This window comes from Notechis scutatus, chromosome 6, assembly GCF_049901735.1.
Source record: "Notechis scutatus isolate UNSWTSFEM ecotype Mainland chromosome 6, rNotScu1.2, whole genome shotgun sequence".
NCBI classification, from domain to species: Eukaryota; Metazoa; Chordata; class Lepidosauria; order Squamata; family Elapidae; genus Notechis; species Notechis scutatus.
This window is the reverse complement of record NC_142014.1, coordinates 14288696-14305376: the sequence shown is the minus strand read 5'-3', so window position 1 is coordinate 14305376 and position 16681 is coordinate 14288696. Positions and strand designations below refer to the sequence as shown.

The 16681-nt window shown below is 34.6% G+C and overlaps 1 protein-coding gene and 1 long non-coding RNA gene across 14 annotated transcripts in view; one reads left to right on the top strand and one right to left on the bottom strand.

Moving 5' to 3' along the window:
* PLXNB2 (plexin B2) overlaps positions 1-16681 on the bottom strand; it is a 357594-nt gene that overhangs the window by 74126 nt on the left and 266787 nt on the right. For all 13 annotated transcript variants that reach the window (XM_026669041.2, XM_026669040.2, XM_087969402.1 and 10 more), the window contains 4 exons: positions 16564-16665; positions 10110-10202; positions 8158-8239; positions 262-422 (listed from right to left, as the gene is read on the bottom strand). In XM_026669041.2, coding sequence (XP_026524826.1) covers positions 262-422; positions 8158-8239; positions 10110-10202; positions 16564-16665 — 438 coding nt within the window. The remainder of the gene's footprint in view (positions 1-261; positions 423-8157; positions 8240-10109; positions 10203-16563; positions 16666-16681) is intronic.
* LOC148130126 (uncharacterized) overlaps positions 6424-16681 on the top strand; it is a 113529-nt gene continuing 103271 nt past the window's right edge. Inside the window, exon 1 of the long non-coding RNA XR_015750273.1 lies at positions 6424-6569. This is a non-coding gene — a long non-coding RNA (uncharacterized LOC148130126). The remainder of the gene's footprint in view (positions 6570-16681) is intronic.

Genomic DNA, 16681 nt, shown 5'->3' with positions numbered 1-16681 from the left:
GATAGGATGTGGATTTGTCCATCTTCCATGGCACAGCAGAAGGCCTTTTATGAACTGTTCCCCTTCCTGAAACAAATGCTCAAACTTCTTACTATTTACCACTTTGCATTTTGATGGTAAGAAAATACAGATGAGGTTGGGAAAATACAGATTACTTATTATGGGAGATGACCTACTTTGCTAACTGCTCCCAGCACTGCATGGCAAATTCATGGTGTAATAATCAGAACAATATCATGAAATTATGTGAAATTAATTTACCTGAGTAATGATTGGAGCAGGACAGGTAGTTGTAGAAGATGAGCAACGTTTTGTAAAAACACAACTATCCGTGGCTTCACACCAGACACACTGGTACTGAGGATCAGCCGCGAGACATAAGCTGCAGTCATCCCGACCATAAGAACAGCTATATAAAGTCACTACAAAAGTAATGTGCATCTGCTTAGTATCAATTTCTACTCCACAGTTCAGAGCCACACACACAAAAAATTGTAATGGAAGCATAGATCAGGATAAGAGGCAAAGCAAAGTGATGAGGTGAAACAAAATGCAGCTCCAATTGTCTTTTTTTTTCTTCTTATTTGTTTAGTTTCTTTTTAGATGTAGTGCACTGTGCTTAGCCTTTTAAGCCTGGGTAAGAATGACTCCTGAATGATATAGGGAGGGGACAAAAGAACATTTGTTGCAATTTTCTACTTCTCATGCAGTGGTGGTATGCTACCGGTTTGGACCGGTTCAGCCAAACCGGCAGCAAAAAAAAGCCGACGATCAGCTAAAGAAGGAAAAATATATATCCAGCAATCAGCTGAGAGGAAAAGATGAGAAAAGCACTGATTGGCACTGCAGGTCTCAGGTGGTGTGGGAAAAGCTGCGCGCCAGCGTTATGCAAAGCACACCCACTGAACCGGTAGTAAAACAATTTGAATGCCACTACTTTTCTCATGCAGTTGATTCCTGCCATTCATTAATCTACTGATCATTTGCTTTACAGAATTTTTTTTTGTCAGATCGACACTTTATAGACTGACCTATGGAGATGGCTGAATCACTTTTGTATTTATCAATTCTCAAATGTTTTTTAGTTTAGAAGCTGTGGCATGTTAAAGCTAGACTACACAGGGGCCAGGGCCAGGTTCTCTCGGACAGTTTGTGATTATGGCAGGCCAGTAGAGGTAAGGACAAGAAGAAAAAAACAAGTTTTGTCAAGAAACACCAGTACAAAAAAACAGTACAATGAATGAACAAAGCTGGAGCAAGGGGAATGGAAACTAGTTGTTTGGAGCAAATAAGGAATAAATACAAAGCAATTTATTCCATATTTTGCAAAAAAAAAAAATACATTCTGAAAAAGAAATATGAAATTAAAATAATAACTTAGATGTGACAAAAGACTATGGGATGGGATATTGAAAACACATAAAGCCAAAACTCTATCATTAAATATGGCGGTTTTGATTCAGATTTTTTCCTCAAATAAAATATATTTTCTTTAATTTGGCTTGTACTGACATTCCATTCTATAGAATCTTCCTACTAGGAACACAGCCCCTACTTTTTAATTAATACAACATATTTTAGCAAAAACCCAGACAGTCTCAAACAATAAAATTAAGCTTTCCAAAATCACTTTAATGAGTATGCTAAGGTATACCTATAGTCAGAATTCAAACAGTGTAAGATAACTTTTACTCAGTATTTTGATACACCAATATAGTTTAATATATATCTCCAACATTTCACACTTCAATTTAAAGTCAAGGGAATCCAAATAGTTTTCTGGCATGCTTTGTGGTTGACAGATAAGGTCAGAAACCATGGGTAGGGGAGTATTGCAGAGCACTGAAATCCTGATAAAAAAAATGCCCTGCCACTTTTGGTTATCATGATCATAAATCATGGAAAAAGATAGAGTCTTTCTTAAGTCTATAGACCCCTTAGGTTTTGTGTTTGTGGATGGATAAAGTTAACTGAAACTGAAGGAAAGAATCTTGCAATAATACAATATTGTTGTGGGGAAAATGGCAGGAAGGAAGAGTATTAGGTATGTTCACTTATAAAGTTACTCATAAAGGTGGATAAAAATCTAATAAGTAAACAATAAATAAATTCCAGACATAAAAGAAGGGCATTGTCTTCTAATATCAGGACAGAGTTAGTAAATCCAGCATGTTAAATGGTTATATGAGTGCTGGGCATGTTTGAACATAATCTGGAAGAGGTTTTTCCACACAGTGAACACATACTCTCTTAAAAAGAGCTGCATCTTTTTTTTCCAGGCTTCTGCATACACCTGAAAACGCAACAATCACCAACTGTTTCAATCAGTGACATTAAAAAATATACTAAAGTAAGAAAGGAGGTAATGACAAACCACTTCCAAAAAATCTTGCCAAGAAAACTGCACAGACACAAAAACAACAAAACTTTAAGGAGCTGACATATGTTCAGCATCTAAAAAAAAAGAAAAAAAGACACATCTGCTTAAAGGAGGAGCTTTGCTCAAGCTTCTTAATGCTTTCAAATCTCATTTAAAGAATGCACAGCTGTAAGGATTGGAGTGGAGAACTAGTCCAGGAAAGTTAGAGCAACAAATAACACTAGAGTGTTCAAACATTGTTCATCAATGGCCATCAAATTGAAATATACAACTGATTATGATGATCACATTTCTTATTTCTCCTAGGTTGCTTTTTTCTTTTGTAAATTTATATCTGGCTTCTCAGCTCAACAAGGAATATGTTGTATTCCCTCCTCCATCCCACCCCCCAGTAACAGGTAAGTTGGGCTGTGACTAGCCTAAAGTCATCACTGAATCAATGAAGGTGGACTTGGATTTTCCTATGTTAGTCCAACACTCCTTAGATTATATAATGGGCAATAGAGAAGGTTGCAAGTTACATAGGAATCAGAGAATTTGTGACAAGTCTTCCTTAAATTGTAATTGATTTTTACTTATAATTCTTACTCTAAGATATTATGATACAACTGTTTTCAATTTAAGCTCATGGTGGTTTCACGAATACAACATCATTCTAGTTTTCTTGACATCAATAAAGGTCATTGTTTTTCATTACTTTATTCCTGAATATCTGGAGGAGCACAACCATGTTAGTTTACTATAACGAAGATTTTGGTTTGGTACAGTGGTGGGATTCAATTTTTTTTTACTACCGGTTCTGTGGGCGTGGCTTGGTGGGCGTGGCAGGGGAGGGAATACTGCAAAATCTCCAGTCAGAGGTTGTATTTGCCTGTTCTCCGAACTACTCAAAATTTCTGCTACCGGTTCTCCAGAACTGGTCAGAACCTGCTGAATACCACACGTCTGCTTTGGTAGTTCCTTTTCACACTAACAAATTTTCTTAAAAAGCACAAGCTTTCAGAAACTTCCATAAACCTTTATGCCCTTTCATAAAATTTGTTAATATGATAAAGTACTATCAGAGACCTTCTGATTTTTTCCCCTAAGTTCTGAGCACCCTGTCACTGGTTCATTAATTTATATGAACAGGATCCACTGGGTCATTAAAATCTATGAAAAGGCAAGTTATGAGTTTCCGGTTTGTCGGCCATGCGAGCGGTAGGGATTCGCGAAGGTTAGCGCGATCCCTGCCGTGCTAGCCGTTTTGGGGCTCCGACCCGGACGGGTGCGGAGCAAGGCTGCCCTGCAGGGGTAGCTGAAGGTAAGGGGATCCGGAGGAAGGGTTTGGGGTGTTGCAGACCCCTCCCTGGCCGGCAGAACCCCTGTTACCAGGACGCCGGTGCAGCGGCGGTCCGCAATGGCCGCCACAAGGAAGTTGACAGCCGGGCAAGTATGCGCAGGAGGAAGAAGAGAAAGTTATTGAAAGTGAAAGTTCTTCTTGGTCGACCCAGGGCTTTGAGATTTATCTAATTTAATTCCTGGAAAAGATGGTTTTCTGATGATTTTTTCCACAAGAGAAAAAAGCGGCTATTTTGAGGTGCTGAAAGGAAAGTTTACTCTCCCTCCCGACGGAATTAAGCCGGAAGGGAGAGGATAAAGAAAATATATAAATTTGGATCTTGTTGGAGGAGATGCCTTGAAGACTTGAGGACAGAAATACAATCTTAATAAGGCTTTAAAATATAGATTTGGATTCTTTTTTTTTTATTTGTTTGATACCACCCTGGAAGAGGAAGGGGGAATTTTGGCTTGCTTGGATTTATTGAGGATTGTGGATTTTGGGATTGTTTTGCCTTTCTCTCGAATATTTGGTTGGTGTAAGAAGAAAGAGGAATAAAGAAAAGAAAAGATTTATTTATAATGGCTTTCCTTTTTGAAGACCTGAGGGATGAATATGAGCAAACAAAAGCAGCCTGCAAAGATGGCATGGAAAAAGCTTTTCTATTTCTAGAAATGGCGCTGGTCAATTACCAACAGACAATGGAACAGATGGAAACGGAAGAAGAACAACAAGGAAGAGACGAAGACGCCATCTTCATTGAATCCCAAAACTTATCTAAGGAAGAAGGAAGGAAGAGAGCAAGGAAAATGAAGGACTTAAGATCTAAAAAACATTTGAGAAAGAGAAAAATATGATGCAAAGTAAATATAATGATAACAAGCAAGAGAAAAAGGGAACACAACAGAGAAGGGATCCCAGCAAGGCAGAGGTTAGAAGAAGGGGGTAGGAAGATTTGGTGGGGGAAGAAAGAAAGGGGAAAGGCGGAGAAAAGCCTCAAAGCTTTAAAATTGGATGGGAGAAGAGGGATTTTTTTAGAGACAAAGGATGAAATATAAATTTCTGTAAGAAAGATTCTGCTAAGGTACAGAAGATGGTATTGTAACATTTATATTTGAAATAGTAAATTAGAATGGTTTAAGATTTAATAAGAAATTAAAATGTTGAAGTTTTTAATAATGATTGATTTTTAAAATGTAATAAAATATCGAAGGAAAGGAGGATACAATGTATTTAAACATTTTTGGTGGATAGAATGTACCAAGCAGAACCAAATTGGGTATTTGTTATGCTGAATGTTAATTTTACTAACTTAGGGGAGGATAGAAAGGCATCATACTCTGATTAGTGATTTCAGGAGAAATTCTTTTTATTATAAGAAGAGATAGAGGGATAATGAATGGGCAAAATATACAAATTTAATGATTTAATTAAGATGGATTAAATAAGATAGAAATGTGAAGAGTGATATGTGCTATTATTTTAGCCCATGCAAAGAGAGGTAACTGGGGCCAAGGTACTTTACTAAAAGATTTTTTTATGTTTGTTTGTGTTTGTTTGTGTTTTATGAGAATATTGGGGAAATTATTGTAGAAAGACAGGGAAAGATTTAATATGTAATGATTTGTTTGTTGTTGAAACTTTTAATAAAACTTGTTTTAAAAAAAAAAAAAGAAAAGGCAAGTTAGCTGTATGATTAATAGTCAGATCTGACATTAAAACGGTATCTATAATGTCTTAGGTTTGATTCTGAATTCCAAAGATAGAAATGTATAAGCATGGACTTTACTCTGATGGAAGGCATATGCTTTTAATGGAAATCATTTGGTTTTTTTTTTTATTTCAGCTTCTGAATTGGATATGTACATATAATCATTTGAAGGGAACACTGACAGAAGTCATGACAGAGGCTGATAGAATTCCATTTCAAAAATCTGTATTTCAGAAATCTATCTGCAAATCCTCCATATCTAACCAACCGATTCAAAATATACTTCATCTGGGTGTGCAGAAATGAGAATGACTCCTGTGTCGGCAAAAGCCAGCCTTCAAACCATCTCCAAATTAGACTTGTAATATACTGAATGTCCTCACAGCTATATATAATACAGATACAGAGCTCAAAATGTTAATAAGTTTTGTTGCTGATCAGCTCATTAAAAGTATCAGCAGCAAGCCTGACATTAGATTCTAGCTCTCATCCATCCTTTTTAGATTCTAGCTGGGAGACCATTGATAAAACAGGACAAAGGATAAAAAGGGCTATATTGAATTTAACATTGTCCAAGGTCTCCAGTGGCTATTAAAAAGTATTAGATGCCAATGTTATTTCCTTTAGTTAAAATAGGCAATTGAAAGAAAGGAATTCATTTACAGCTGGAAATGCAATAATTGCTTCTCTTCTGAATAAGTATTAGTCTTGAGAATTGGGCAATATAGAAATTTGAATAAAGATAAATAAATACCCAAAGTGATTGATTTAACGATGTAATTACATTCAGCTACTAAGTTTAATAACATACACATATCCATGAAAATGGATTGTAATGATAAAAAAATCTTTCCCACTTTGTTTCTCATTTCCTTTTATACTTTCTCTAAGCTTCACAAACTATTTCAGATAGATGGCATTCTGTTTTTTAAAAAGATAAAGCAGAAGCATATACAGAAATCAGAATTTCTAAAATATTCTTTTGGGATTATAACACAGCATTTACTAAACTGAAAGGGACTTAACTGATAGGCTTAGATGCATATAGTTTAGGAACTGAGTCTTATTCTTTGCAATTATTATTGGATGATTTTTTTTTCTGAGCATGGTCAACAAAAAAGATAACTACATAAGGACAAAATATTCTTATCAATATGGTAAGTAGTAAGCAATATCTGAATTGCCAACCTAGAACTGAAGAGAAAATTCCTAACAGTGAGAATAATTAACCAGTGGAACAAATTGCCTTTGGGAATTGTGGATGTACAACACTGGAGGCTTTTAAGGAGAGATTGGACTACCACCTATCAGAAATAGGACAGGTCTCAGGTGAGAAGAGTGGGTTGGACGAGATGACTTCCAAAGTCTCTTCCAACTCTGTTACCATGACTGAATCATGGGTAGCATTGATTGTGTGGTGAGGTGGACTTGATTCTTTCCTGTTCCATTTTATATTCTTTTTTAGAGTTTAAGAACTGTGAAGTAAACCACTTCAATCATCAGCCTTATTCTCCTAAAGAAACCCAAATAACCCCAAATAGCCATTGATTTAATGCCATTTTCCGAGTTGGGGGAGATTAAGGATAGACTTAATCCCTGCTCCAATGTCCATTTTTAATTTTGGGGAGGGGGAAAAAAGGAAAAGAAAGAAATGCATTACTGAAATCCATCTATTTTGCTGCTGAATATCATGCAGCCTATACCTGCATGATATTTTATCTAATTTTCCTGGGAATGCTTAGTAAAACATACACTATGTTTTTTTTTTCAGGTGGATACATTCCATCAATGGTTCATTTATCTTGAGAAATATTAAGATGTAGTCTGTTTGGGTTGAGAGAATATTAATGCTTTTAAAAAAGAATATATTTATTGAGAAATTGTTACAATCATTAAAAGAGATTACTGTTGTTTGTAATTATAGTTAGAGATTGTAAGATTTATTATGAATATGGACATATCAGACACACAACTCAAGCACAAGGATTACTAAAATGGCTTTGGAAGGTTATGGTTTGATTCTGTCAAGTTTAGTTACTCATTGCAATCGACCATCCTGCCCAGCCATGAACTTTACTGGTTGGATTTATGCTTTCAAAAAAACACTTCTAGATTGTAATCAGAAATATCCTCATGCATACTGATCTAAAGTTTTAAAAAGCAGTGGTAATAGTACCACAAAGAAACAAAAATCTTGATTTACTGTCTACAGAGTGGAATGCCTGAAATGAGGAAAGAAAATGTGGCCTTTCACACACAGAATTAGTTTCATTAGCAACTTGGGGCTAGTCTAGACTCAGATGTGATATATTAGAATTTGGAAGAAATTAGATGATTCTCCCATAAAACTGCAGAAACTATTAGACTTTTTTATTTTATTTTCTCACCCTACTTGCAAATGGTATGAGAAAGTTTAACAATTGCTTTAATCTCCTCTTGATATATAAGAATAATTGCAGGTAGCTGTCAACTTCCAACCACATTTGAGGCTAAAATTTCTGTTTCAGTTGTTAAGTGTGAAAAACTGCCATAAGTCACTTTTTCAGTAGTGTTGTAACTTTGAACAGTCGCTAAATGAACTGTTTTAAGTTGAAGATTACCTGTATAGTAATTCTGACCTACCCTTATTTTCAATTTACATGACTAATTGTTAATCCTTTTGATAAGTATACATTCATTGTTTAAATAATGGACAACTCTGAAAAGATTTGACCTTAGAGACATTTTTGGTTGCTGGATACTTACCAATTAACTTGCTATCAATGTTATCATTATCTGTTTTAATGAATAAACTCAATGGTAGAGTTTCATTTTCAATATTGGTAATCTGAAAATAAAAAAATAATAATTGCAAAAAGCAGGTTTACTCGGAACAGCTTACATCCTGGGATGATATTTTCAATATTATTATTCAACAGTATTTGCCTGTGGGAAGGACTCAATAAGTGGACAAAAATGCCAAGTCCAGTCTAAATGACTGTGCAACCAAACCATAATAATAATAGTAATAGACCCCTTGGATGGAATTCCAAAGCAGGAGCACCACTTGAACACTATTGGCACTGACAAAATCACCATCAGTTAATGCAAAAGGCAATTTGTACTTGGACAGTTGTGATGGAATGTGCACCTGGAGAAACGGAGAGAAGCTTTCCCATAGAGGGGGGAATACTCAGGAAATACCTCGTAGTTTAGAAGGTTATATAACTTTAGTTTGACAAGATTCTGCCCATTAAAATTACTCGGGATAGACCTTGTATTTTAGAAAGTTATAACTTTAGTTTGGCAAGAATCTGTCCATCATGCATAGGATTTAGATTGCACTCAATTGGATTTCACTATATTGTCTTTGGGCTTGGACCTGATAACAGCTTATTATTATGTGATGATACCTTTAATATCATCTTTAACAACATCCTCTTCCTACCCTAGGTCCTTGGGAAGGACTCAATGGGTAGATAAAAATGCCAAATCCAGTCTAAATATCTGGCTGATATCACCATCAATTTCATTTAAAAATTATCCAATGTTTTTGGCTGTATATCTAAAACCAAATGGCTTATTACTACTGCAATACTAGTTACCTATGTAGATATATTCATAGTTATATTTTTCCAACACACACAAAAACAGAACTATGCCAGAGGAAGCCAATAAATGCATCAGAAAATTTTACTCTGTTATAGGAATACAGAAGAGCTATTTTAGAATCAGATTGAAATATTTATGTAGTCTCCCAACTATCTCTGGAATTTGCTACTTTCATTCATCAGGAACTAATATTGAGAAATATACTGCCTGTGGATAGTATATGTAGTCATCATGGCTAGAAAGTATAGCTTTCACCTATACCAACATTCTCTGGTCCTTTAAGTTACCCATTTTCTGGTAGTGTATCTGTAAATTAACCATGAATTATATGAAAATAGTACTTTTATATTTCTTGACTCACATTTATTTTACTTACTAACTCTAGTACCATATGAAGTGGAAGCAAAGTGCTTAGTCAGCTATGCTATAAAAGAAAAATATCCATAAGTATATTTATTTTGTTTCAGAAATGTTTCAAAGAACTAAGAAAAATATGAATAAAGCAGACAAAAATATACTTTACATTCTAAAAGTATCTGCCATTACTATAAATCTTCTTCCCATTAAAAAAAAGCTCATGGGATGAGAGTTTCCAGAACCATCTGTTCCATCATATGTACAACTATCATAAGTGCATTTTATCCAACAGAGAACATTTGAATGACATCAAAAACTGAGTTTATAATTTATCTTAGATAGGTCTTCAAAACCAAAGCTCCTCTACTTTCTTACCTCCATTGCATATGATATATGTTATATGACAGATGACAGATTTCCTGCCACATGAGATCAAAAGGAACATTCATAAATAGTCTGTTTATGAACACACCAACAGGAAATCAATGCCATTTTCTCTTCACACAAAAATACTGTCAACAGTTCTCTGAACATGGCCAATAATATACCAATTATAGGTGACAGGTGAAAAATAGGACTTTCCCAATATTACATGAAATCAACTTCATTGTGAATCTACTCCCCTCTTAATCAACCTAACTATGGTTACATTCCCATTTAGGAAAGACATGATTAATTATTCTGTAACAATGCAAAGAGAGAAAAAGAGAAAGATACAACAAATTGTTCTTTAAAAAGAGAATATTTACCTCTGGGCTTTCAAAGAAATATTTTCCATCTTCTGTTTCTTCCACTGTTGTCTCAAATTCAAACTGATTATTTCCAATTTTGAAAGTTCTATCCTGTGAAAAGAAATATTTGACTTGTAATATTTATTTCATCATTAAATGAAAATAGTTTTATTGAGCAATATAAATTCCACTTCTGGGGTAGGAAAAAAACTACATTTATGACCAATACTATGAAAGGTCCTGTGCCTGTGTGGAAAAAGAAGTACACAGATTTAGCTGACTTCCCAAAAGTTCCATGAAATTTGCATATATCTAAAATGTACACTTAGTACAACCTAATAGCTTGTTGCAGTGATGAAGTGATGAAGTCTGTGTCCAAATCATTTATATGCTTGTTCTGCCTATTGAACCAGTTCTAATTGTGGATGGGCAATTTTAAAGCCTCTGGTCTATTACAGTATTTTGCCTTTATAATAAATACTTATATTTGGTATAAAGTGTCATGCCCCTGGTGGAGACAGACTCTGAGGAAGAGGAGGAACAGCCAACAGGGAGTGGGAGTGTGGCTCCAGAGGTGGTGGGGGAGGCTGGGGAAGGGCAGAGGCCGGCTGAGCAGGCAAAGGAGGATCCAGGCCCATCCCCTATCCATCCTAGGTCACGCAGGGAGGAGAGGATCAGGGAAAAACGAGGTCTACTCAGGAGATTACCATGATTCTCCTCGTAGCTTGCAGCTGGGAGCTATGTACATAAGTTTGTAACTGCGTAGTCAGAATTGCTGGGGTCAAAGTTTAATGTTTCATGTGAAAGAGGTTTATCTTTGTTGGCATTCTTCCCATGGACTCTCCCTGTTATCTTCCTGGAGTGTATGATTAGTTATCTTGGCTTGCTTCGGAACTTTCATCAATGCGGTTTGTTTTGGTTTTCTTTTTGCCTCATTATTTACTTTTGTGACTTTAAACTGTGCCTAATAAAACAGTAAAGTTAAGTTGAAGGCATTACCAGACTTTAATGTATGTTTTGGGTTTTGGGTTATTTTGAGAGACTACGGGTCATCACATAAAGAAGCCCTAATGGCACAGTGGTTAGAATGCAGTATGGCAGGCTAAATCTGCTACAGTCGGTAGTTCAATCCTGATCTGCTCAAGATTGACTCAGCCTTCCATCCTTCTGAAGTCAGTAAAATAAGGACCCAGGTTGTTGGGAGAAATACGCTGACTCTGTAAACCGCTTAGAGAGGGCTGTAAACTACTATGAAGTGGTATATAAATGCTATTGCTATATTTGACAAAGATCCTTTTGATGAAAAATAATGTATTCTCTAAAGTAGGCCATTGTCAAGTCTGCTCTAACAATCTGCAAAGTGTGCCAAACATGTTTTCTTCATAGCCGTTAAAAATATACTTTATTGTTTATACTAGGTACCATAAATGTTTATGATAACTTTAAAGTTTTACCTCATTAAACTCATTTTGAATCATCCAAAGTATAAGTACGAAGGAAATTACACAAGACCGGCTAGGGGAAGATGCTATGAAATATTAAAATTTTATTAGCATTAAAGCAGACAGGTCTGTGTTTGATACATTAAAAAAATGACTTCCTCTTTTTTTATTTATTGTCACAATTGTGTGCAGATTAAAATGATTTTTACTGACAGCCTTTTAATTCCTTAATTAAACAAAGAGGAACATAATCAAAGTCAGACATGATATCTATGATAGTATTCTGGTTCTCCTCCTCCAGGCATTATATGATAAAAGCAAAAGATTGTTTTTTTAATTGTAATAGTAACCTTGGCTCATAGAAAACAGATAACGGTATGTATTATAATCTTTGCTTTCCTACATATAAATATAGAACATATACATAGACAGCCAGTTTAGTCTATTGATTAAGGTAGAGGTCTCCAAACTTGGCAACTTTAAGACGTGTGGACTTTAACTTTCAGAATTCTCCAGCCAGCTATGCTGGCTGAGAATTTGGAGAGTTGAAGTCCACACGTCTTAAAGTTGCCAAGTTTGGGGACCCCTGGATTAAGGCATCAGGCTAGAAACTGGGAGTCTGTGAGTTCTTATCCTGCCTTGGGCACAAAGCCAACTGTGACTTGGGTGAGTGATTTTTCTCTCAGCCTTAGTAAGGAAGTGGACCAATTCTAAAAAACCTTGAGAAGAAAACTGCAGAGGCTTGTCCCAGCAGTCTCTATAAATGAAACATGATTGAATGAAAATATCCATCCTGAGAACAAGCTGAGTACACATTTAGAAATCAGAGTGAGTGTTTTCTCACCTCCTGAATGTGCAAAAGACACCTGATAGGGTAGAGTAGAATTTTCTGTAGCAAGCATTTTCCAAACACAAATTTGCTACGTGGAAGATGCTACTCTATTTCTCTTGCTAATGTACTATAAATTAAGTTATCTCTTCATTTATTAAGACCTCTTGTGGAAATCATCAAGAATATCCTTTATCTCATCTTGATCTTAATTTGATATAGCCTGTTACATCAGTAAATTGAGGACCTTTTGAGTATAAGAATGGCTGGACTGAAATATTAACTGTTAGAATATGTTGAGGATAGTCTCTTTGATAGTGATATATTTTATATATATTTGTTAATTTGTGAAATTATGTATAGAACATGAGTGTCATGAATGTCCTATACTGCCCATTACGGATCAATCAGCAATAATTGAGGCCTCAATTGTTGCTTGAATTCTTTCAATTTTTTAAAAAGAAGTTATGGCTCTAAATGTTTCTTTTTAAAGATCAAAATCAGCATTAATAGAAGGTTAAACATCTCAATTCATAGAAAAAACCCGTTTTTTACAAATAAAAGTAACTTTTAAAAACAATACACTAGTGATATCTAAACACAATATTCATATGTGCACATGAACACATACTGGTTGGGTTCATTCAAGGTGCCAACAAAGTTTGCCTTACATTACATGCTCAGAAAGTTACATCTAACCAAGCTTATCATGTTATGTGAATACAGCTACTAGCTGTTTAAATGGTCTTGTTGAGAGTGAACCATAATTTAAGCCACTGAGCATTAAGGGCTGTGGGTAAGGAGAGATGCTGTAAATACATTTAGATGATAACTGTTTCTTATTTATTAGGAAGCTTGAAAATCTTTAGAGACATTTGAGCCATTCTTGGGGCTTGTAAGTACATTTCCAGGAAACTCCTAATTATAATACGTGCAAATTGAATGACTTTTTAGTTTACAAAGAAAGATACGAAGATTAACAATAAAAACAAAACAGTTACATAAATTATAATTTAATGCAAATTAATAATAATATGAAAATTTGACTACTGAAAGAGGGATATATATAAATAAATTCAAATAATTTTAAATAAGATAATCAAGCCACAATGATAAAAACTTGATCTAATCTAAAATTTGACAAAAACTTGGGATTCTGAACAGATGGGTTCAAGACTGATAGAATTCCACCCCCTTTTTTCCCTCAGGAAAATTCCATAAGTTCAAAGATCTTTGGTAAGGGGTTTTAAAGATCAATTGCCTTTATTTACATTCACACAGACATAACCTAATTGCTAATCATGCAGAACATAAATAGTAAGGAAAATGACCTTATGGAGATATACATAAGCTCTTATCAAGGCAAAAGAACTTAAAAACATTTTTGAAGTCCAGAATGTCCACATAATGTTTGGAAAAGATGCAGTAATCCACTGAACAATAATCAGAATAGACACAACACAACCAGATATGCAAGTTTCTATAATTATAGCCAAACTCAATAAAAGTATGTCCTATCTTCTTGTGGAGTTGATTTAATGGTTTGGTCCACCTACTATAAGAGGGCTACCACAGAACTACTAGTCAGGTACAAAGGAAAGTTTGATAACTATGAACATTCTGTTTTTCATTTAGCAGAACATGCATAAATAGTAATGAGGACTTTTCCTCTGAACAGGTAATTGTGGATCAAAATGTGGCAAGATCACAAATACTTCCCAACTTGTAAAACTTAAAGGATTATGTTCTATGTAATGGTTACTTGAACTTCAAGTATTGTTGATGTCACATCAACAGTTCTTGCCATTTTACCAAACACCAAGTAAAATAATCATATTTATTGATTACTGATTAACTGCTTTCCACATAATTATGAGTAGCAGACATGATTATTCTCCACTATCCTCCAAAATTCTCTTTAGGATATAAAATAGGCTAAGAGTTAAAATCATCTACTAAACTTTACATGCAAATGGAGATTTAACCATATGCTCCTTGCTTTGGTCTAACTTTCAAACTTTTTAAAATTTTGTTTTATTAATAAGAATAAAATGCAAAACAGAAAAACATATATCCAACATTAACAACAATTTAAAAAGAAACAAAATGCGGTATAAAAAGGAGATCAAATGATCCAAATATCAAATAAATTTAACTTTAAACATATTTGTAGAATCCACTTAATGGGTCTAACTTTCTAACCTCTATATCAAACTGAGTCATTTTGTCTAGACTTGAAAATTTTAGTAGCAGTATGACAAATGTGAATCCCAAATGCCTAATGGGAAAAATTGGTTATGTTTCTGATCATTCAACAGAGGCTTTAGACCTGGTATGTAAAATACTAAAAAGCATAATTAAACTCTACATAATAGAACATCTTCATCTCAAGCAAAATTTAATAAAAAGATAGATGGAGGAAATGATTTGCAACTTCAAGACATACAAGGCAATTAGACTATTTCAGAGGGATTCTTTCTCTCTCCTCGTTTTGAGCCCAAAGAAACGTCAGATTTTAAAGTCCTGCTCCTGAAATGATATCACATTAGTTATACAGAATCCTCAATCTGATTTGTGTCTTCACATTTAATTAAATCATTTCAACTTAATTAACATCAGTAGGGAACCTCTGTGGTAGATTTGGAGTAACCTTGTAGTTTGAGCCTAAGATAACTCCTTGGATATAATCTATGTCAACAGCACGAAAATAAGGAAGAAGTTCCATCATTATACAAATAATATGTTTTCATGGTGAAGTCTGAACCACCAGCATGTTCTGATAATGGCAAAATTATTTTGCCATTATTTAGCAGATTCTCTTTGCAAAAGTATGTACTGTGTTCTATAGGCATAGGGCTATGCAGTCAAAATATTTTGTGCTGATGCTAAATACACTGCCTTTCACACAAGGTACAAGTAAAAGCAAATTGTTTTTAACCAACGTTCTTCTGAGCATCAGCTACTTCAAGAATATGTATGAGCATTAAGCACTTTTGTTTGGAAGCAAACAAAAGTGCAACGTTCTACAGAATCAGTGGATGAGGAGCAAGTTGAAGAAAGAGAAGAATTACAATTGTTGGGGAATTCATAATGTTGGTTATGATTGTGTATCTGAGTAACTCTCCCCCATTATTGTTTTATGACAATTTTTCCTATCCTGATGAAGTGAACTTAAACAAAAAGGGGAAGAAAAGAGAACAAGAGGACAAGCGAGGTGGACAAGCGAGGTGGATAGTCTCAATTACAGTAGCAATGAATCCATCATTGGAAGAGATGAAGGACCAGCTTAGGGACAGATCATCACGGAGAAATTCTTTCTGTGTGGTTGCTAAGAGTTGACAATGACTTGATTAAGGCAGTCATCATCATCATCATCATCAAATGAGACTATTCTTTGAAAGAATCTTATAAGAAAACAAATGAAAGGAAAATCTTAACAGCAAGAGCTAAATTTGAGATCCAATCTATGAAATAAGCAGGCACCTAAATAAAAGAGTATATTTGTTCATTACACTGTTATCTCTGGTAGAATTAATACTGAAATTAAACCAAAAAATTCAAGAGCACCCACTTTTTGAATGGTTTCCTCATATATCCTTCAGTGTACATAATATGCACTGAGGACTATTACTATACCTTATTCCTCAATATTAACCAAAGTATTACAATGATAAATACTGTGGAGAAATAAACACCAGTGCTCAGGACATGTCCATTCATAAAAAAAACAGTTCATTTAAAAATGATTTACCATGTGTTTACCATTGTTTGCATCATCCTAAAGCATGGAAGTGAATTTTAACCATATCTGCAGACAAGATCAATTTCTAATGAATCACTGATCTCTAATACAGTGATAAAATTTCCATGCTTATAGAAGTATTCATTAACATGCAAAGCAGCTCTCTATATGAATCCCTATAGATAGATGTACAGGTTCATCTACTGATGAAATTCAGAGAAACCCCACAGCGCTACACCACACTGGAACTTTTGACTGTGGTGATGTATAACTTTCATCTAGTAAAGATATTTTTAAATTATCCATCAAAACAAGCTTTAAAAATTACATGCTAAATTATGTATCCTTTCCATTCTAAAAGGCTCCTCATAACATATGATATTTAATTTTTAAACAAGGGTATTAACAAACTATCAGGTTTTATAACTTAAGTACATATTAGCATTTATTTAATTTTACCTGATAATTATCTAGATTCTTTCCTTCAAAATAAACTTTTGTTGAGACCTCCATTGGTATTATTTCAGGACTGGGATTTAGAAAGTGTGGACATTCTTCTTCCTGGAGGGCAAACATT